Below are 24529 nucleotides of genomic sequence, written 5' to 3' on the forward strand. Positions count from 1 at the left end.
GGCAGGTGAAGGTGTAACCTGCCATTGAAACATTGTCTGAGCATGTGCCAATGTAGCATGACTGGATGGCTTTGGCTTGTTTCTGCTGATTACTAACAATATGAAGTTAATTACATTTTCCTAAATGTTTACAGTAAGTTAAGCTAAGCAAATCAGTGTCTCAAAGCAACAGAAATGACTGCATTTTTGCATGTCTGATCCTCTGGATGTTGTGCAAAGGAATAGTCTGACCATAAGTAATTTTGATATTAATAAAAAACACATTTTTATTTACATAAATTACAAGAAAGCACAAACTGGTTCACCAAAATCTACATTAAAAACACCTCGTATATATTACATTTAACAGATTTACTATAATTTACTCCATGTTGCAAGTAGAATCCTTAATAAAAAGAAGGGCTATACGCAATTTTATTGGCATCTCATTTAAAACCGCTACTAGTCAAAGAACAAAAAAAAAAAGAATTGGGACATTGTACTCACAGCACTTTGAGGACAACAAAATCAGGACGATCATCTTTGTGACCTCTTTAATATCTGAAACACCTGATTCAGGACTAGTGATTAAATAACTCTGTTTACAATGCTTGGCAGAGGAACTCGGTCTTCAGCTCGTTCTTCACAAGGAGGACGTTGTGGAATCCACCACCTCTCGTCCGTTACACACTGTAGGAACAACATTGGAGGCTGATGCTGCAAAACACAAACCACCTAGTTTCAAACAAAGCTAAACAGATATGTAACATATAACACATTTTTAACATGGGTGGTCCCAGTGGGGTAACTGAGAACCAAACCCCCTAACCCACACAGTGTTGGTGCCATGCGCTCTCCACTGAGCTATAGCCTAGAGGACCACATGCTTACAGATGAATGGTAGTGTGATAATTCAATATAGTAATGAATTTATATTTAATGCAATTTGATGTTTCGCAGTTATGCTATAATCAATGCTGGGTGGTAATGCATTACTCAGTGATGTTATTAATAGGAAATGTCATTAGTTTTCCCATTTACAAGCAATGCAATGAATTACTGTTTCATTTCAAGTAATAATACTACAGTTTTCTGTCTTCACACCCTATAAATAGCAGATTTACGATGAACTATCCAAAACCTATATTCTACCCCCCGTAGATTTTGTCTGAATTTGTCATGGCCCTTGTTGACATGAACGCACACCAAACTTACATGAGAAATGGCAGAAAAGTTTACTTGCTCCTGGTGGAAGTATTCCCTCTACTTTGATATTATGGAGCAAAAGAACATTGGTCATCAAGCCTTTTTAGTTTCCCTGACCATTCACAAGATTGAGATATGCTGATTTTTAAAAAGGTGAGAGAATGCAACCGTCAATTTTAGGGGTGTAATGAAAAGGTAGCCTCATACAACTAATAGTGTAACGAATTACTGCTCCCAGGGAGTTATAACTAAAATAATAACATTGCTTTTGAAGTGATGAGTTATGAGTAATGCCTTACGTTTTGGAGTAACAAACCCAAAACTGTAATGATGATGTTTTTGTTCTTCAGGTGGTACCTTGAGAGAAACTGGAGCCAGGACCAGTGGTGACACTGAAGCGGGTGGTGGCCACCCGGAGCGTGCTGACATTCTTCTGGGGCTGGAACAGGATGATGTGGACCTTGGGGGCGAAGAGGCAGCCCAGAACCACAGACCCACTCAGACTGACAGAGATACACATGGTGGTGGTCTGAACCTGGAAGAGGAGAAAGAGGTGATTAATATGGAGCGTTCGTCATCAATAACCAAACCTGTGGTTAGCTATTAGGCAGGCTGAGAACAGGTGGGATATGCAGTAGCTGCTTGTAATCTGTCCATGAGTGTGCATATATATTGTATGTTTCTTACACTCCTTGTACCTACTTATATTTACATTTCACAGAGATTACTTACAATGACAGGAGAATAAGCTTAAAGTTCTAGATTGCCAACATTATAAGAAATCAGAAATGAGAAATGAGAGAAGTGCTCGGGAGTCAGTGCACAAATGATAAAGACGGAATGTTTTTTACAAGACAGAATCAATGCCAGGTGCAAATAGCGGAGGAAGGAGGAAGTTATCAGCTAGGATTGCTAGGAGAGGTGTAAACGAGCTGTTTATTTGCCTGTCAATCCACAGCTTAACACTCACTGCTTTTTCCATTCTGCCCGCCCACATCTTGCTGTGTGTCATCGGTCTGGTCCTTCATTTCCAATTCTCTTGCAGCTTTGATTTTGTTTTTTCCTGGATAACTGCACAGGATGTACAACCCAGCATTGTGTGGTGTGTGGCAGGTGCATTTGCCAGCCATCCAATTTTAACAAGGCACAGCAGGTGTCTGTCATTACCCTGAATGCTAATGTTGGTATTAAAGTAATGTGGGCACCAAGCGTTAGGCTGTGCACACACTGTTCTAAAACAACGATAGCACTATAATATACAGCATTCATTAATATAGGCAGGGATGTAGTGGAGAGTAAACCCACCTAAACTCAGTTTACCCACTTTTTTAGCCTGACATATCTTGTTGACCTAATTTCATAGTATACGTCAAAGTAATTAGTATCAAACTTAAGTACATTATATGAGGATAGGGTGTCTTAAGGAAAAATAACTAAAAATTAATGTTTTTCGGAAAGTATAATTGAATTTTGTTTATACTGGTGATTGTTTTCCACATGATGGTCACTGACTCGAAGTCATCGTTTACCCACCTTTTCATTTAGCACTACATCACTGAATTTGGGTCAGTATCTTGAGTTGTATTGTGGGTTCCCATGTGCCATGAATTCCAAATTAAGATTCAACTCGTGATTCCATGAAATACACACTGACAGGCTCAGTTCCTAGGTTGAGATAAAAATTCACAAGAACCTAAAGTGCACAGAGTGGTGAAATTTAATCAAAACGGTGTTTTGTCTGTACTGTATATTGTTGTGCGTGGAGTTAGGATAAGATAAAAAGGCAAAGATGTTTATACTTGTCGAACCTGAGCAACACCATGGTGCACACAGATTATATGTCCTACACTTAATTCAAAAATAGTTTTGAATAAAACTGAGATGAGGACAGTACTGCTTAAGAATGAACCGTTAAGTGGTTTTAATAATTCACAAGATGTTGCTTAGGAAGAGCAGAGGACAAGGAATCTGCCTTTGCAGGAAGATTTTTCCAGATGTCTTCTGCTGGAGGGTCGAGAACAGGATGAGCATGGCTACTATGGTTCTACTTGTCTCTGTTCACTGTTGTATTTATGTGGCTTATGGAGTTTTACAGTCATTATTGTATTTCAACAACACAGCAATGATGCTTCAGGTATAAGTTATATCTTCTGTGTTCAGATAGCTTTATTCCTCCAGAGATCCTCACAGCGGAGATGATATTCTCCTTTTTATTGGGCTCCGTGCTATAAGTTTATTGGAAAGCTTTATTGGATGAACCTGCTAGCTAGTCTAGATAGGCTCGCGTGAACCTTGATTCGACAAAACCCACTGGTAATCCACTGGTGTAAACCAATGAGTGCTTTGTTCAGATTTCACAAGGGGAATTGTGGGGAGGGAAACTGTTGTTTTGTTACCTCATATAACTTAATTTCTATAGTTAGGTTGGGGTGCATTTAAAAATGTATTTGTGCTAGAAAAAGGCATGACATAACTGATCCCTACTCAATTCACCCCATGATACTGTTTGTTGCAATTGTATTTCCTCTACTACTGCTGCGTTGCTTGATTTATTCCTGGATTTGCTCTCACATACTGATTTAACTCTCCTGATGAGTCCGAAGGTGGCATGATGAGAGCTGATGTTTGGAAGGATGCTGTGTCCAGTAAGTGAAAGACAACACCAGCACTGGGCTACAGCATTGTGACAACATAATCTGGTGTTGAACAGACGTGACCTCAGTAGAAGAAGCTTTGCTGACAAAAATCAGACATCACTTGGGAAAGGTCAGTTTCAAGACAGATCTTGAAAGGAACATACCATGTTGATGGGCAGCTTAAAGATCACAGGCAATACTTTTCTGTCTTCCAATGCTTTCTGTACCCCTTAGTGTTTTTACAGAAGCGCTGGGAACCTTTGGCTGCAGTGGTTGTTTAATCAGTTGTGTTTGCTGCTGAGATGAGATGACCAGCACTGGCATATGAGAGCCTTCTCCCTCAGGGTGCAGAGAATATCTTCAATATTTTATAACGTAATCAAATGTGTTATTCATGGCTCAGTAGATCATATTTAGTTCACTTTAACATTTCATGAAAGATCACAATAAAATTTGTATTTGATTATTCAACTGGAGATTTGCATCAGGCTGTGACAACAATTTAAAAAGGAGTGTAAAACTAGGGGAACACTAGTAATATGTCCCTGCCTGTGAAAAACTGGAGGCATTGTGCCAATTCAGTTGCTTCAGTAATTATTCATCGGTCAAAGGGGAGTTTTGTGTCTATCTGATGAGTCCGTTCTGGCTGTCTGTCTCTCGCTTCGCCTGGGGGCCTGGAGGAAGGGTCCCTCTGAGCCATATTGCAGTCCCAGGACAGGGGGCACAGCTGGGACTCAGCATCCTACTCTTTCACACTCCATTCCACACAGCTACGCACAGGGACACACACAGGGACGTTCAGTTCCCATTCAGGCCCTCATGCTCTCGCCTGCCCACTCTGTGTTTCTGTAGAGGCAGCTGTGTCAGGGGATTCTTCTGTCTGTTTCTCCTTTCTGCCGCTCTCTCTCCCAACACTCTGTTCAGATCCCCAAGGGATGAAACCCCAAGACTCAGACCGCCCTCTTCTCTGAATTTCTTTTGATTCTCTGTATGGTCCTGTGTGTGCAGATGACTGGCAGAAATCAACAGTATATCTAACTTCTAATAACATACAGTAACAGAAACTCTATATCTATCTATCTATTTGCCAGTCTATATATGGAATGTTTTTTTGCTGTAAATAGCAAAGTTTTTGGTCAAATGAGTCCACACTAATAGCTACTGAGATGGGTTAGTTTTTGTTGGCATGTTAAAATGTGTCAGAAAAATTGAAAATCCGTATTTCTCAATACAGGACTACATGTGCACAGTCATGAAGAAGGTTTTCTGTATATCCTAACTTAACTCACCCTGTAGTCGCTGGCAGTAACGTAGAAAATGGGCTGGAAAGCGAGCCAGATGATGCAGGTGGTATACATGGTGAACCCTATGAACTTGGCCTCATTGAAGTTCTCAGGACACTTGCGGGTCTTGAAGGCGTAGACGGTGCAGAGGATGATGAGGATGCAGTTGTAGGTGAGAGACACGAGCATGCTGGAGTCCTTGCTGTTACACTTGAGGGTGACCACGTCTCTCCTCTCTGGGCTCACTTCCTTTCTGATCCCCGGGGTTTCCACCAGCAGCCAGACCACCACCACTACCAGCTGGCAGGAGATCAGAGCGCCGCAGATAGCGACCTGGGAGGCTGGGCTGATGAATCGAGGCCGCTGGGCTCCGTCCTTCACCCCACTGAAGATCCGAGCAATACGGTTGGTCTTAGTTAGCAGGGCTGAGTAGCACACAGCAAAGGAGGTGCCTAAGCCGAGCCGGCGCAGCGTACACACTGCCGTGGAAGGCTTGGCGATGTAGATGAAAGTCATGCTATAACACATCAGCACGCCCAGCAGGAGGATGTAGGAGAGCTCACGTCCACTGGCCTTCACTACAGGGGTCTCGTTATGTTTAAGGAAGAGGCCAATTATGAAGAGTGTGCACATCATACCAAGACAGGAGATGGTAACAGGCCCGATGGCCCAGGCATCCTCCCACCGGATGTACTCTTCAGGCAGGTCGTAGCAGCCTGTCAGGTTAGCCAGGGGCCACTGGCCAAAGCTGCAGTCAGCACAGGTGAACTCATCGTGCAGGTACTGGTAGGACTGACAGGGGATACAGATCCAGCAACACACGTCTCCAGGCTGCATGCTCTTTACCTCATTCTTCCTGCAGGGGTCGCTACACTGGGAGGTGGGCGCAGCCTGGCCAGTCCAGGGGATCAGGCTGGTGTTGAGGGTCAGGCTCTGGGCCCAGTAGCCCACGTTACGGTAGACGTAGCGTCCACCTTCTTTGTGGTAGTGGAAAATGTTGTAGCGACCAAGGCTGTCTCCAAAGGTATCAAAGCGGACTACATTGTCTGTTTCTGCTGGACGAAAGGGTGCTAAAGGTGAAAAGAAAGAGAGAAAATGAGTGAGAGAAAAAAAACAGAGGATAAGGGGGTCATCTTATGGCAAGTGCAGCTATAGTGAAGTAAAACTGTCAAAATGGTAGCCAAGCATAAATAGATCAACATTTATGTATTGACTTTGTCTGACAGTTTGAATCAATTGCAAAACAGTGTTATTTGGACCACAAACTCAAGTATTATAGAGCAATTTTTTTTCATAGGATAGGCTCATCATTGATTCATCTCTTTGCATATTTATATGTCTCTCCTGACATTCCATTTGTCTTGCACTATGGAATGAACAGTGAGTGACAGGGGATGCAGGTGCAAATTAACTATTTACATGACTGAAGCCAAAGATTTTGAGTCTGTGTTTTTTTGATAGAATGTTATTGGATTATACACTGGAATGAGAGAGATGGCATGTTATCCAAGTCCAATTTCTAAATGAATAATCATTGTTTGTAATTGAAGTAAACCTGTGCCAATTTTCAACTGAATTTTTGAAATTACTTACCATCCTTTTCATTATCATGTTATAATTGTACATGTATTTATATACATAGAGATAGCAGTGCATGATTTGTGAATACCTTGTCATTAAGATAATAATATTGAGATAAATATTAAGATAATGTACTATACTGTATTGTATAATAAGTAAATTATTCTGTTGCTGTTTCATTATATTATAAAAGTTAGTTAAGTTTGAAACTATGGACAGTATATTCATCAACCATTATGCATTTTAGCTCATATATTTTGGAAAATATAATTAGCATTCCCTTTATCCAGCATTTTCTATATACATCTAAGGATTTTAAAATGTATTACAAGATTTGTGGCCAAACCTTTCTCTATGTGCTTTCTCCCTAAAGATGTTGTATGCCCCTGTGGGGACTGGCTCATTTTAGGCCTGTAAACCAATCTGATTTCTTTGGATAGTAAAGTCCTTTGGGTATTCATTTTAAAATTGTGGAGAGCAGAAAAGGATAGATTGACGAGAGCGGGCTGATTTAAACCCAGCCACCTCTATCTCTCAGCAATAAAAATGTCCCAGCTATTACTCTATCGGTACTTTAAATCTAAGGATGAGACAATACAGCTCAGTCAAGGAGGTGAGCATTTGACTTGGTGGGTCTGCTATCTGTGACGTGGAGATATGTTGATGCAAAAAGGGTTATGCATTTTGTGTTGCAGCTTTGTGTAGACAAGTAATAAGCAGATAATGGCTCTCTGCTTGCTGAAAAGTGCTGATGTTTATGTGATCTGTATCTGCAGTATCCAGATTTAAGAACCCTCTCGTTATTCACACTTTAGTTAAGATGCATGACAAAATTAACCTCCAAGCGTGAGGCTGTAGGAATTGTTTCATCTTTGCAAATTAGAATAATTACTAGAGCTTATCTTGTTGCAATGTAAAAACCTCTGGGGTTGCTCTTGCACTCTTTCCACATTTTATTTGAATTGGTACAATGAATCTAAATTGATATAACCAAATTTGTCAGCATGCATGCAGGGCACACTTGGGGAGATTACATGATATCATATTGAGGTTTATTTAAAGGGATCAGATGAGGAAAAAAAAAAACTCAGAAAAAAAGAAGCTGCTATAAAACATGAAAAATTCATATCTTCAAGCTACTCTTGTGAAAACATATGTCCATCAAGATTTTACTCACCATCAAACTTGACCTTGAGAATGTAGTCCCTGTAAAACTTCCTGCCATTGCCTGGTTTGAGAGCGTCACAGACCTTGGTGGAGTTGGGACATAGGGCCTGCCTCATATTGTGTAAGGCATTAGCCATTGCATAGACAGCATTCACTACAAACATGATCTTGGATTCTGGCTCAAATGGGGCCTCCCGGAGCAAGTGCTTGCCACAGCCTAGATCGTGGAGACTGCACTGGAACTGGTTCTCCCAAAACTCTCTGAACCAGGGATTCCTTGTGTTGTTGTATGGGTGCAGGCCAGTGAAGTAGTCATTAAACTGGGGGATTGGGTAGGAAGCCAGTTCGATAGTGAACGCCCCGTCTGCCACAGCCTCACTGCCCCTCACCACACTTTCCTGTGCCCCCCAGCCATCGCTGGCCACCCAGATGAAAGTGACGTTCATGCGGTTGGCTGCCACCAGCAGCTCCCGGGCGTCCTCGCTGCGTGTGAACAGGATGACCACCTTGGCGTTGGACTTCTGCTGCAGGGAGCGGATCACATTCTCATAACTCCAGCGGCTCATGGAGCGGCTCACCTTTGCTGAGGTGGCAATGCAGATCTGGCGAGCACGGGCCTCCTGCTGGAAGGCATCAATGCCTGTCTCACCATAGTCACCCTCTGATGCTACTGTCGATACGTAGGTCCAGTTGAAGTAACGCAGGATCTCAGCCATGGCCTTGGCCTGGTAGAAGTCAGGGGGCACGGTGCGGGCGAAGTAGTCGTAGCGGGTCTTGTCGCTGAGCTTGGCACTGGTGGAGGCGTAGCTGATCTGAGGGATCTGGAAGAGGCGGAGCAGGTTGGCCACCTGGAATGAGAGAAAGACAGGATGATTAGATTTAAGTCACAGTTACTTACATCAATTAACGCTCATCAAGACTATATATAAATATGCATATAATTTTTCAGTTAGAAAACTGCTAATTAACGCAATACAGTACATGCAGCAAACAATACAGTACACCTGCCAACTGTGGATTTAATCATTTTAATTGCTCATCATTAAATAAGTGAATGAAATGGGCTACACTACACTACACATTTTTCCCCTGCAGATGCAATTAGTCTCACCTCATTCAGCCTCTCATCTCTTTACTGGCTCCCTGCTGGGCCTTTCACAACTTAACTCTCCTGCTGATTCTGTGACGAGATCTTGGATTTACCAGGAATTCTGGGGAAAGCCCATCTACCTACTCATCCTATCTGATCTGCGAGTGGCTAGATATGTATATGTTATTCACATTGGATGGCATTTACCGTACTATGAAAATAAAACACATATTTTACGATGTGGAATGTTCTTGCTCTCTCTTTTGGAGAGAGGAGAGAAATAAGAAAACAAGGGAGGGAGGGAGAGACAGAGAGAGAGAGAGAGAGAGAGAGAGAGAGAGAGGGAAGAAGAGAGAGAGAGAGGATAGGGGCAGGGATGGGGGAGTGGGAGAGAGTCAAAGTATCAAAGAATTCTGAAACTTTGCTTTTTCTGTGTAATAGCTTTTGTCAGCATCGTGACACTGTGCACAGTGTGCAGAAGCAGCTACTGACTGGCTTTTGCTTCAGGCACTTCTCTGGAAGCCTAAGGGGAGCCGGTCTGATCACTCTAAAGAATGCCAACCTAAATCTAGTCGACTTTAATGCAGGCTCTCACGCCACCACACTCACAGCACAACATCTTGAATGCCAATAAATCATGTCTTGAGAAAGTCAGAATGGAAATTAAAATGCAAAAACTCTAAGTTTCACTGATATTGTTGCTATAGCAACAACGACCTGTTTTACATTACAAAGTCCCGAATAGTGTATTTTTACCTGTGAAGCAACAGTTTCGTATGTATGACAGAGGAATCTGTGACAGTTCCATCTCATCCTCTTGCCAACCATCATATTACTATACCTAAAGATTGCTTGAAATGATGTGATTGTTCTAATTTAGAGAACAGTCCCTACACAACCTTATCACAAGCTGCCTTTACAGTTGCAAGTTTTTTGGCAAAATCAACACTTCTAGGAAAATATTACAAGGCCTTCTAACTTTGACTATCACTGAAATGAAGGTGAGGGGTCGATCTGTCTTGGTTAGTAAGGATGGAGGAGGTTGGGTGAGAGTGTAATGTTCTAATCCATGAAATATATCGACTGCCAAACCCAAATTTCTCTAATATACTATGTAACTTCCATGGCTTCCCCAATCACCAGATCCAAACATCACTGAACCTTTACAGGATGTTCTGAACTGCAGAGTGCAAAGAAGATTTCCACCTCCTTCATCTCTCAAAGAACTGGAGGCTTTTCTTTCTTGATGTGTGGTTCAGTTCAGGACTTGTATGACATCATTCTAAGGAGGAGGAGTGAAGCTGATCTGACTGCAAAGGGTGGCCCTAGTCCTTATTAGGCACTTGGTATTCATATATTGTCTGGTGTTTCATTATTTTGTCCACCTCAGACTTCACAGAATCCAGCATACATGGTTTGCAATATATTCTGTTTTGACATTTTCGGTACCAAATCAGGTGATGTCACTTCTCATTCAAGGCTTTCAAATCTTAAGATAATGTTGTCCTGCTCTACTCCAGCAGGAACCAATGTAGAATAAATGTGGTCTTCTATGGGAGCCATAGGTGGAGGGCAAACATTACACTTTTGTTCCACAAGTGAGTTTCTTGACTTCTAAAACCCAGTCTGAGTACAAATTGCTACAATACGCTTAAATAAACAATAGTGACTGATATTCCCTGAATCAACAAACAATGAAATGACCAAAAACACTGGTCTAAGGTTCGTTTAAAGATCACTTCATTTTTACATAGAATGTAGCTTAATTGGAAATGATGGCAGTCCACTGACAGACATTACAATAAATCTAATGTGATGTGCCTCAATGGATTTTAATCATGAGAATCTTTGTTATTCTGCAAGATCAGAGGGATGAATATTAGATGAGCCAATGGCAGTGATTTCCAGACCACTAGATTTATTGGAATTAATGAGAAAACATTTCAAACAAAAATAAAATGTAACAGCAAAGACAAGAGCGACCGGACTTGATTTAATGTGTAGTGTTAGCGTTCTATTTTTTAGTGAGATATATAAAGTGAGAAACATAATCAAAATCTATATTGTTTAAACACGTGAGGGAGTAGCTACTTGTTATCAGTTATAAACTTGGTTTCCCCTGAGGTTTCCAGGACAGTTGGAAAAAAACCCTGATTATGCAGATAGGCTAATAATCATATTTCCACATAAATTCATCCAAACTGTCTCCTTAACCCGCCTTGACAGCCTCCTTCAACATGTGGTCCGACAGCTGGCGGCAGCGTGTTTGCTCTCTTTGGAAGGAAGCAGACTAGATCTAAAGTGGCAACTGACAGATACATAAAGCACAAACCTTAATCTTTAAGTAAAAATAAAACTAAAAATAGAATCCAGATTTGTACTGCAGAAACAGTAACTTATACTTTGCATAACTGTGCTGCAACAGAAAGGCCACAGGATGATTTTTAGTGGGGCTTGGGGGATGCATACAAGAGACAATGCATACAGAGATAAAGCCTATGTACATGTCATGATCAGTCTCATTCAGGGTTGGGACCAATTCGTTTTCAGTTCATTCAATTCATGGTATAATTTCAAACTGCACAAATTCTCATGATTTCATTCTCAGCAATTTCTTCATGATTTAATATGAGCACAAAAGGCAAAAGATTTACAGTTTTTGAACACTGAAGAAAATCCGCTTGAACAAATTAAATTGACCCAAACCCTGGTTTCAATCCCCACAAAAATATCACGAACCACTCAAGGACTGTCATCTGTATTCCCAGTCCTCCTCAAAACATTGCAGTCAGTTACTGACCCATGGATGCTCTCCAAATATGAACATGTGACTCTTGCCTAATGTGTATATCTGCACTCCAGACACTGCAACAGAAGAATGGGTGAGATTATTTTTGAACTCTACTGAGGGAAAGTGTTCCCAATCCGGACCCTGCATGTGTTCCAAATATGAGATGTGACTGCATGGTCCAGAGCATGTTATCTGTATTTCATCATATTTGCATCATATTCTGAAATGTCAGGGCAGTAGCCTAATACTCTTTGAAGTCTGGATGCAGGAACTTAAGTAAAGTATATTAAATCAAATTGTAAATTGTTTCAGTCTAACTGGCTAGACTAAATATTAGAGTATGTTTAAAATAAAAAATCCCCTGAGGTTTCCACACTCAAAAAAGAAAAAATCCCCGACAATGGAGTATAATAACCATGTAACATCATCCATGTAACCATGTAACCATGTAACATCATCCACAAAACGTTATTTCCTTAACTCGTCTCTACAGGCTCATTCCACATGTGTTGAGGCAGTAAGAAGCAGTATGTTTGAGGACAGCCGCCTAGAACTAGGTGGTTAAGAGAAATACATAGTAATACAAGTAAGAATCTCATATTGTAGCCAAAAATAGACCTTACCAGATTAATATTAAAAATCAATTTATATGTGTGTGCTTACATGCAACCCTGATACAAAGTCCAAAATATATTCTGCACAAAAATATGATGGAACTAAAATGATAGTAAGAAACATAAGCTAACATATTAAGGGCATATTAAGTACATATTTAAGGATTTTTTGTCGCAAGGTATATTTGCTTGAGGATGCTTTGCTGGATGCTGAATGAACAGTAAGGGCTTTTGATAAATTAATAACTATTGGTAACTGGTTGTGACAGACATATTTTTTGTTCATATTTTTAATTTGAGGCTGAGAGGGATACTGTAGGGAAGACACCGTACAGAGGGTTCTGGTGGGAAATGAATTCAGGCCAACAGGAGTTCATGTGATTCTCAAGCTGAGGATCTTAACCACTACACTATCACTAGACAAAGCAGGCACAGAGCATGTGTAGGTCCATTAACATGTCAGCATACTGTATGTACATGTGTGAACACAGGCAGCACTTGGCATAACGTATTGAAACAAGGAAGGGAAGACAAAGGCATCCTTGCAACTACAAAAAAGTATGATGTTTTCTTTTTGTTTGTTTGTTTTTTTTTTTGGAGAGGAAACCAAGGTGAACTGGAGCAACCAGACTCTCTGGAGTCCACCATTGTTCTAATAATGCATTACCTGCTGCTTAGTATTACTAAGACTCATTCATCCAGTCACATTAAAAAAAACAAAGTGAAAGTGCAGTGCGGAACCTTTGACTGTACATTGACTTATACTGCACCTGTACTGTGTCTCTATTATAGCTCTGCTGATGTTGCAATTGTGTGAGAACTATTTCTAGACAGGTACGAGAGTCAAAAAAACAACCCTATTCATCCATTCTGCTGATATTTGGCTACTGTATGCTTGCAGTAGTGAATGCGTAATTTCATTACAGGGTATTAAAGGAAGCACTATGCCTGTTCAGTAATCCACTTACTGTACAGTTGGCCTAAGGAAGGTTTTGAAGCACAACGCCAGACACGTCACTGATATAGTGGGCTCATTGGAAATAGCTGTTCATCTGGCTTATATGAAATGCTGGGACCTTTCCACCTGTCAAAAGCTGTGAATACTGTCTGACACATTTGAATATGTGGTTACTTACTTACTGTAGAGACCTTTGTTTTTCCTTGACAGGAATATGAGTAGAAGTGGATTACAGCATATGGAGCATATCAGGGGAGAGAACATTTAGTACTTTTGGACCACGTTTGATCTTTGCATGGTGCTTTTATAGACTTTAATTGGTTTCGAGGCAGCGTCATATTTACTTTGAGTTGGGTGCAGGGATCTTGCTGTGTGGGATTTTACAATTGTCACCTGTTCCTGGTGTGATACACCTCTCCCTAGCTGGGGGGGAGGTGAGTCACTCCCCTACCAGCTGGCCACAATCAAGATTCTCAGTCAAGGATCTTCACTGTGATTGGCACAAGGTAGCATAAGAGTCCCGGAGCTGAAGATAGTGCGGGCTTTACAAAGGAGCGTGTGTAGGGACAAGATGAGTGGCAATGCCCAAAGGAGCTCTAAGCCAAGTGCATATCCCTCAGACTGTTGTCCAGGTGGAGATCCGCACTTGTACCTGCTGGAGTTCGGAAGGCTGTGAGGACGTCAGCAGGATTTCCCGGTCGGCAGGTTTCCCTGACTGGAGCACAGTGCAACTTGTAGAGACGGCATATGGCCCAAATTGACAAGCCTGGATGTCCCATCATCCTTTTTGAGTCAAAGGAAAAACTTTTATTTTTCCTTTTTGCTCCCTTTTCTCTTTACTTAAAAATACTTTAGAGACCTTGAACTGACGACGTGTCTGTGTACTGGGGAAATCAGAGATGAAAAGAACCTATTGTGTCTTTTATTCATCTTGTTAGAGGCCCTAGCCTTTCATTATTTCAGGTGATGTACCTCATACCTTAATCACCCCACTGCTCTATTGCATCCTGTAACGTCTGGCAAAGACAGCAGTGAGGGTTTTGGTATCAGTTACGCCATACCGATGTACGTATGAGGGTTTGTTGTATGTTGTTTTGGTTTGGGGTTTTTTTTGCTTGGTTTTATAGGGATTTTTGTGATGTTTTGACTGTTTTTTATGTTTATAGTATTTTAAGGAAAGTGAATGGTCAGCCTTTCTTGTGTCATTTACCTTTACACAGAAGGAAAGCAAAGAGGGGATTCATACATGGGTTTTAAAGTTGAACATCATCACTCTATAGTCTTAACCCTAGCTTGAATTGATTTTTGATTCTTTAGTGGGACTAAATCAAATGTATGTGTTTAACAGTTGCTCCTGATCACCATGATTTAATGTCTTTGCCTTAGATATTAGCCATACAATATAGCTGATAGTCTCACACACACAGCTGTAGGGATCATCCTATGTAAGACAGTACTGTATTTAATTAAGGAAATTAAGCAGCAGGCCAGAATGGATTTGTGTAAATCTGGTACTGAGCAGATTACTGTGAAAGGGGTTTCCTCCAGAGCAATGGGAGCATACAGGACCTGAGTGTGGAGGGATAATGGCATTAGACACAGAGACACTGGGTAACAAGAGTTTTAGGGTTAAGCTTTTCAGCTCGCATGTATTGTTTCCACACAGACAATACCAACACTTGCAACACCAAAAGCTAAAATAATACAGACTGCCTCAGTGCAGTGTCAAAACACAGCTGCATGGCATAGCAAAAAAAAACAACAACATGAACACAGTACTTCCTCAATCCTCAAACTGGTGTAGCCCAAGAAAATAAATGGAGGCAACAAGAACTCTGTAGTGTAATGTAGAAATAGCTAGGTGGGTTGAGGCTCGATGATACAAATGACTTAAAATATTTTCACCCTCACAAAGGACAAAATTATAGAATTTACTTTTGGTGGATTACTGAAATGCAAATTGCAATGCTGCTGTGCAATGTCTTTTAAAATAAACTTTTGACTAATATTTTGGAAATGGCAATGCGTACACTGCATCTGAAATATCTAATAATATATGTTAAAGACAATATATACCATTTTGTTTTTATTAATTCTAAACCAGAGCCAACCAAAATCTATTACATGATTGTAAGTGTATCATTAACCTTGACCTTTGAATCAGAGTAGTACATAGTACAACATAGTACATAATTCTTTCTGCACTTGTTTTGACTTGTGTCTTCCTGATGTACTGTTGAAGGGATCAGACAGAAAGAAAGAAAGAAAGAAAGAAAGAAAGAAAGAAAGGATGAAGGAAAGGAAGAAAGGAAGAAAGGAAGAAAGGAAGGCTGGATGAGACAGGCAGACAGTTTGAACGATAGTCAGATAGCCAAGATAGAGATTATAGAGGGACAGAGAAATAACGAGAGACTGAGAGAGTGTCCTGGTCCAGGCAGCATCAGGCCTGCTTCGTAGAGATGTCATGATTTTTTCTACACGAAAAGCCCATCTGCTCTTCCCAGAAGACTGTCTCAGTGTGCCTCTACAGCAATAACACTGTATTCCCAGAGCAGCGGTCCTTAGCTACACTCAATATCACACATATACAGCCCACTGCAGAACTCTGAAACACACATGTGCAAACACACATACATGGGGAGTGGACAGGCATGCAAACATGCACGCACACATGCGGACAGACATGCACACACACACGCACACACACATACTCACTTTATGTGCGGATTCAGAAAGCTAGTGTATTATATAGTTAGAGTATACTCTGGATCATCATCAGTTTATTTTTTAAGAGTTCAGTTGCTTGGCAACAGCTTTTAAAATGTTGCATCAAGTGGAAATATGAACTGTTAGATACCTAGAGGGGGGATGTTTTTTGATCAGGTCCTGCTCTCTCATCCTGCTGCGTAATGTGAATCTCATATAAACAAGCAATAGTCTTTCAAGGCCCCCAAAGTCCTCCAAACAATCAGACCTCACCACATGTTAAGGTATGGCTCTGCTGCCTGCCAGTCATTTGGAATGCAAGTAAGGGGTCTCATTAGAGCTGATATGTGTGCTGTCTTTCACTCTTTCATTTCATTCCTCTGTGACTCAATCCATCGTCATGTGTTGGTGAACTATCAGTTCTCTTCTATCATACACAGCTTGCATCAGTATCACAGAAGTGCTCAGGAAATCCTGCAGGAAACCTGCTAAAATTGAATTTGACTACAATACGGTCTCCCAAATATGGCTAACCAAATTGGGGTTCAGCTAAATTGACGCCATGTCAGTTGTAATACCCTTCATTCATATCTGATATGGGGAAACATTCATTGAGTTGTGCAGAGGATATGATATATATTGTGACTGCACAAATAGTGAGTTCTGCCAAGCCACTGAATAATCCAATCACACGTGAATTATTTATGATTTCAGGAGCACGTTCTTTACTTTTACCCATGAATAATGCATTTTCACTGCATGGCTTTACTGATACATTTCATCATTATTGCTCTTTCTGGCATGAATTCTGTCATGTGTGTATCCATGTTTAAATCCTTTGTATGACTCATGTATGCTCCAGAGTTTGGCACTGTCTACAAGCAGATGAAGAAAATTCTATAAATAGGATTGTTTGTGGCTGATAAAAAATGAGATTCTTCAGCTTGCTGAAAGCTCATGCTATTACCTTATTATTCTGCTCATACAGTTGAGAACTTTCCCTCAGTCTGTAAATGTCAGCCAGTGTGTTCATATCAATATCTCTGTCTATAAATCCCTGCATGCATCCTTGTGAGTCTGTCTCCTCCTGTCAGATGCTAATATTGCTCACCTCTAAATGACACCCTGTCTCATTAATTAGTGAATCGAACCACATCTCGGAGAACACGCTAACACATCCCACATAACAAGACGATTCCTGGAGTCACCATGGGACAATAACAGCTTTCATCCAAAGAACATGGAACAAGCTTTATTTCCACTTCCAAACAGTGATTTTGTGTGCTGCTCTGAAGGATCAGAGTAGGTCTGCTAAACAAGCCCATGTTTTCAAATGGGTTCCAGAAATGTCCTTTAAATGTGTTGCTGTGCCTGAGAGTAATTCTTAAGTGAGCGTTTGAGTATTTGACATTCCAGAGGTGTTGTTCTTCTAATGCGCCCTGGTGATTATGATGTGTTGCTACGGGGATGCTATGATACCAGTGAGTCATATTTAACGGCACAGACTGCTGTCGGGGTAACAAAAGTGGAGTCCCTTCCATGTATTAATTAGAAGCCAGCCCCGAGGCTAGATGTTCCTGGGCTGTAATTGTAGAATATTTTACATCTCTGATTAACTCACGTCTTCAGGACACTGAGGAGTAATAGGGCAAGTATTCCCTCCATAAAGCAACCACACCCGGGGAGATTCATGTAACAGCAGCCTAGGTGCAGACTGACAGTGTTTTGGAGGCATTTTATGAAGAAACCGTTTTTGTTTTCAGTTTTTGCATGCATCATTACTACTGAATGTTTCGCACACAAACATGTATCATGTCTATATGAGACGCTGCAGCTCTTCATGCATGAATGAAGCTGCTGAATGTGCTGAACATGTCATCACAAGGTCATTACTCACCTTTCATCAATAACATGGTGTCCAGATAGACCACGCAGAAGATGTTTCAAGGCTAAAGATTTAGAACCTCATACATATTTCTATGAGTTGATTCATTGTAACTGTCCAGATGGCACCACAGGCCTCCCCGAGCCTGTTTAAGATACAGTCTTCGATTGTCAAATGGCTTAATGCCACATGATGCCATGTGACTCAGCCCATCTTTCTATCGTTCACTCTTTCCTGCCATGATCATAGCTGCCTGTCATTGTCTCGGTGTCTCTGTGAAACATTATCTCTCATTTGACGCCCCCCTTACATCCTCTGTGCGCAGCAACACCTCTGCCAAGCCACCAGACAGCCCGGCTGCAACCACAGATGGGGAAGACAGAACCCAGTCGGCGATAGCATCACAGAACCTCGCCTCCACACTTCTCTCCACACTCCACACTTCTCTCAATCTGTGCCCATGGAATGCCATCATGGCTAGGCCTGCAGCCAGATCCGCCTCCATATCTGAGACGGTCTCACCACTACAACACCAGTAGCACACAGCGACGCGCTCGTTCATTGTGACAGATTTAGACAGCACTCGGCGTTCTCACCACCAGTCAGTTCACCATGTTCCACCATGTCACCATGGCAATGAGGGTCTTTAAACTGTGAGTTGTCCTGTAACTGGCTTGCCTTTAGGGGTGAAAATACACACATCTGACTTGCCCACCTGGCGCTCACACAGAGGGGCTGACATTGTAGCCTTTCACACAGCCATACTGGCTCAGGCAAAGGTCTGACAGGCTATAGATTATGTAGAGACCAGGCAGCCAGGCAGGAGAGCGACAGTATGAGGAGATGGTATCTGCAGAGCAACAACCAGTGGCAGTACAGAAATGCCACCCACACACTCTCCCCACCTGCATATCTCTGTCTAATAACATTGTCGCTGCGTATAATATGAAAGTACCCTGATCTATTTTCAAAGTCTCTTAGATGGCTTTTTAGCAGAACGGGAAGTCAGTGTTTTTACTGGAACATCAGTCAGACCTTTGCAGATGCAGATGCACCTCTTCCTATACTAGTACAGTGTTTTCAAATGGCATGTCCCATACGCCAAATGTTTTAAAAGTCATGGTGATTAAATAAGTTGCAACAGAAGCTTGTGTTAATAATTTAGGAATTGTTTTCTCAGCACACAAAAGTATGTGAACAAAAGTGCTTTTAAAAAGGCAGCAAGGGGTGAAGAAATAAAGGTGAGGACAGATTTACAGTTCCAGAGACTATAAACCAGAGTGTAGTTGTCTGGGATGGTTAGAAACCAACCAGCTAATAGAAAGAACAAGAGCTGTCACACCTTATGACTGAATTGCATTCCGATACAGAGGGCTATTCAGGGCTTGAAAGGGAACTTGAACCACACAGGTGGATGTCCAGTGTTTCACTGAAGAGGAAAGTCTAGGAGAAGCTAGGACAGACCCTGGACCTCAGGCTTGTAATAGTACATCCATAAATTACCACAAGACAAGGGCACTCTCCAAGGAGCCCCAGATGCAGGGTTTCACTAAAATTACAGCTCGTTTATCAAATCCTTTATTTCCAAACTGTCCTTTTCACTAGGAATCCCTTTATAGGTGCTCTGGATCCCCCTCTTTGCTACACCAGTTCCCAGGAGCACTCTACCTATATGATGTATCATTGTGTGTTTGGCATATAGCGTTTGGTCAGCAGGGAGACCCGAAACATTAGTGGGGAAGAACTTCACAGCATCATTTATTTATTATTTCTTGCCATCAAATAGTAATGCTAGCAGAGTTCCAGTAAGATTTGAATGGATATATTAAATGTTATCCTAGTCTTTACAGTAGCATTTATTCATTATAGTAAAAGCAGATTATGATTTTATTACAGACCAGATCAGATGTGCCATCTGATCTCTACCTATATGGTAGATGTGCCATCTGATCTGGTCTGTCCCACTTGAGGAAATAATTGTGCTGCTGGACACTGTAGCAATTATCCATTATAGCAAAAGTAGAGTGATCAGTTTATTACTGGCATATCAGAACTGGCATGTCTAATGCTAGCCAATGTTCTCTTCAAATTATGATTACTATGATGGAAGGACGCCACCACAGGCCTGTTGTCCCCTCGTACCCATGTGGAGAAAGCACTCATCTTTTGTTTATCAATTATCTGCACCCACTGTTTCTGGATGGCCAGGAGCTAATTCCTATCTTCAGACAAGCATCTTAGATAACCAGAATATGAGGCTGTCTGTCTCAAGTGTGGAGAACCATCTTCCTCAGGCTAGACACAGTCCTCTAGCTGACTGAGCCATGAGGATGTGTTAAAGTGAATGCTTGAACGCCTGTATATATTTGTGGATATTTACAAATTCTGTAACGTACTGCCTCTTTTCACAATAAGTGGGAATTACATTGATGTGGCAGTCATATTACGGGCTAAGATATGTAGGCCCAATTAGCAGGGCTTTCATCGCATCAGTTTGAGTGAGCCGAAGCAAGCGCTGCTGCTGAGAGTAATCATGCCGTCACTAGTCATCCTGTCAGCCCGTCCCGAGCACAACATCTGTAGCATGTCTGGCTCTGACAGGCCCACTGCTGAAGTGTGAATTACCAGGAAAGAGAAAGAGATCCTCTAAATTAGATCAGCCAAGCATATGGGCATACAGGTAAACAGATCCTCCTTGCGGAACCCATACTCATTAAGTCCCTGTGTTAACATCTTGCATGGGGTAATTGCACATGGTACTTAAGTCTAAATGGACAGTTATATGACCATCCATCACCCTCTCTCCCTTGCTCTTACTCTCTCTCTCTCTCTCTCTGTCTCTCTCTCTCTCAAATTCTCTGTGTATCAACTGAGCTAACTGAGATCACAACACACTGTGCATTTCTCATTACCATGCACATATTCTGTGCATGTGCATCAGTAACTGATGATAATTAAATGTAATTATTATAATTGCACTGTAAAATTGCACTTGTATCAGTATGTAGTCTTGGAGCAATTAAAAATAAACTCCTTTTATGACATCACGAGAGGATGAATTTCAATATCATATCGAGAATGAATTATTCTATTATACATTCAATATAAACAGCCATCCCACCTAGTCAGTGTGCTTTAGTGTGTTCCTACCTGGATGGAGACATCACTGTAGGAGCCTCCTATCACCCCAGAGATGGCCAGTGGGACGTCGTCATGGATGGCATAGGAACCGTCTGGGCATGTGTACTCACTGTCGTCCACTTTGGTGAGGGAGGCCCTGACAAACTCCAGAGACTGCTCTAGAGCATAGGTGTCCTTAGAGCAGGTGTCCAGTATATGAGCTCCCAGTCTGATCCCAGGAAGGATGCGGTCATCCTTGTTGATTTCATCTAGAGCCAGCAGCATGGCCTCCAGTCTCTGGATCCCTCTCTGAGCATTGATCTTCCCACAATCCTCTGCCCCCTCACCCTTCTGGTGCACAGGGAACAGACCACCAATCATCAAATCTCCTTCCACTGTGATCTCCCTCTTGGAGTCAGTGTTATACCCTACTACGGGCAAGCCCTGGGGAGCCTGGGCAAAGAGAGACACACATATGTACAGCAAGCTGAGGTGGGACAGCTGGAGGGGTCGGGGTATGGGGCGCACCCCCAACCCAGGGGATTTCCCCGATGACATGTCCCTGGGCAAGACAAGGTCACAGTCCTGCCTGTGCTTCTCTATTCCTGTTGCTCTTGATGACTGTCACACTGAAGAAAAGGACAGTAAGGCGCAGCAGCACCAGATCTCAAAGTGCCAGTGGTTTTATTCTGACGGAGGCCATTTACAGCGAAGCCATCCTCTTCTTCTTTCTCTACTTCAGGGTATTTGTAGATTGCAGCCTGCAGATCAAACAGAGAGAGATTCAGTCACAGCTTTCGAGCTCGAGTACAATGAGGCCTTTGTCTCGCATACACTGTGTCTGTTTACAAGCACAGTGCCAGGAGCTGACTCCCATCTCATAGAAATACTTGAGATCATCTGCATAAGGTTATTGATAACGGATGTGATAAAACTGAATTATTTAGTAAAGTAAAACACTCCTTTAGAACAAAAATTTACCAAATATTGTTAATTTTTAGCACACAGTACATGGGCTGCTACACAGCAGGAGTAAACCAATCAGTCTACTGTGTGGAGTCTACTCTGGCAAGAAGTTTTGTTTTACAGGATGACAAGGGGTTACATCACATCATGGTGTCCAATAACTGTATTTCCAAGGACTATAGCCATTTGAAAAGTTTTCCTTTAAATAATAAACACTATTGAACAATTGTATTGCTAAAGACAAACGTCTATTATTTTTTGTTGTTATGCATAAAGAATAAAAGAGTAGGTATATCGTATATGTTTAACCAATATATTCTTTGCAGAGGACAGAGTTGATTACATTCACAACCAGAGGAGTGTGTGCTGAGGTCAATAAATAGTTCCTCCAAATGGCAGCACACAGTCAATCCCTCATTGTAAAAGGCTTCATTTGGAGTGTGTGTGTATGCATGATAGTCTGAAACTCTTTCCTTTTCTTCTCTCCTCCTCTCCTTCTATTTCATTGTCTGTCTGTCTGACCTCATGTAGCCTCCCTTCATAGGCAGATGATTGTACAGCTCTTTTATAATCACATGCGCACATGCTCCTGTACACAGAAAGTCTAGACATATCAAATTATGTCTTGAAGGGAACATTTTGTCAAATCACATTATCCAGGTTTAGCAAACATATTCTACAAAAATACAGTTTATGCACAATAAATGCAAAATCCACATTCAAATTTACTTCAAGCATAGAAATTGCCAGCAGATTGAATCAATATGATTTTCTCTAGAGCTACATAAACATATTCATTCATTCATTCATTCAGCAATCCGTAATGTGGTACATTATTCATTTCAGAAGAAAGAGACATGCAACTGCACAATAATGTGGGCATTGCTCATTCCCAACTTTAAAAAAAAAAATGCATTTATTGTCGCAGGCTTGTGTAATATGACACTGCAGGCTCATAAAACCATTGCAACTCCTGACCGGCTGTGCTGTGGTCATCAAGCTTTCTTAATTCATAAAAATCTTGAACTTAACTTAAGATTTGAGGTTTTCTTCTAACATAAGCAATATGTGGCCTGGTATTGTAAAATACCAGGCCACATATTGTCACTCAATCAAATTCTTCACTCTGTTTGAATCATATAGCTTCAGTTGTGTGTACAACAGATCACCATGCTGAAACCACATCCAAATTTGAAGTGACACTCCCATCGAAGCCACAGGGACCACAGGGAACGGAAGCAGTCTTGGTCCTGGGGCCACAGTCCAGACAGGCGCTAGAGATGATCCAGTGCATATGGATTGAGCCAGAGAAGAGATGCAGGGTTATTGTTCCATCCTGGTGTCACTCCACTCAAATCCCCAAGGCTTAATTAGGCAGAGTACTGAGGGTGGGAGAAGTTTATTGGAGCAAATTATTGAGCCAGAATGATCTGCCTCATACCCGCTGCCTCTACCAGTCAAGATGGCTGACAAGCAGTAATTAATTGTATTGATGAGAGATTAGGCCAGTCACAGCAACACTAATATTGGTAGTCCTTTGAAATGTTTCAAATTCCTGACTTACTCATGAAAGGATATGAAGCTCTCAACAGGAGTCAAACCGTTTTGACATACCTGATCCTATCAGTTTATCCATCTCCTATTTTGATGCAGACCAGGATACCAAACATAAAGTTGTCACATTCTCTAAAATCAACGTGTGTGTGTGTGTGTGTGTGTGTGTGTGTGTGTGTGTGTGTGTGTGTGTGTGTGTGTCTGTGTCTGTGTGTGTGTGTGTGTGTGTGTGTGTGCTAAAGAATAAGAAAGTTAGAGACTAGAGAGACAGAAAGGTGGCAATGTGTGTGTATCTCTGTACAGATGTGTTCATCTCACCAATACACATTCATTAGGGTCTCTCTCTCTCTCTCTCTCTCTTTCTCTCTCTCTCTCTCTCTCTCTCTCTCTCTCTCTTCTCTCTCTCTCTCTCTCACTCCCCCCGTTGTTTCCATGGAAACTTGCCAGTAGATGGGGAGGGTGAGGAGGAAATGGAAGACAGGCCAGGGCAAGTGGGCCAGTCTGACCATGCATGGCACGGGGTCCTGTGGGAGAACTGGCAAGCCCGCACTATGAACTGATCCAGCTACAATGAAATTAATTACTGCAAACAAACTGTTAATGTGTTCGGATATGTCCTCAATATCATATCTTTGATCCACCAGTATTCTCAGTTGTTTGATAAAGAATTACTGCCTTAGAAACGCTGCGGACGCAAATACTAGTCTTTTAGTATGGAATGAGAAGTGACATGTTGCATTAAATTTGATGAACCTTCTCTGCTGCACCCATTTGAAACCTGACAGGTCTTTTTTCTCCAACACAGAATGAGGGTGCGGATGTCAGACGTTCCGTTTGCTCCCTTAGCAACTTGTCAACAAGTGAAACTGCATTGCAACCGCCTGCACAACTGGGCCAAGTGACTATTTCCTCAGCGTACGATGGCAACAAGAGGCAAGAGAAAGGCTTTCCCACTTCCCAGAAACAATAAAGGGAATATGATTCTGTACAACA

The 24529-nt window shown here is 41.7% G+C and overlaps 1 protein-coding gene across 1 annotated transcript; it reads right to left on the reverse strand.

Moving 5' to 3' along the window:
• Positions 1-622: 622 nt before the first annotated feature.
• Positions 623-21574, reverse strand: grm2a (glutamate receptor, metabotropic 2a). The gene is made up of 5 exons (XM_071925835.2): positions 21047-21574; positions 7863-8700; positions 5111-6174; positions 1543-1720; positions 623-696 (listed from the first exon to the last, which is right to left on the reverse strand). Exons 1-5 carry the CDS (start codon positions 21572-21574, stop codon positions 623-625), a joined length of 2682 nt encoding a protein of 893 aa, XP_071781936.1.
• Positions 21575-24529: the final 2955 nt, after the last annotated feature.

Source organism: Centroberyx gerrardi, chromosome 5, assembly GCF_048128805.1.
Source record: "Centroberyx gerrardi isolate f3 chromosome 5, fCenGer3.hap1.cur.20231027, whole genome shotgun sequence".
NCBI classification, from domain to species: domain Eukaryota; kingdom Metazoa; phylum Chordata; class Actinopteri; order Beryciformes; family Berycidae; genus Centroberyx; species Centroberyx gerrardi.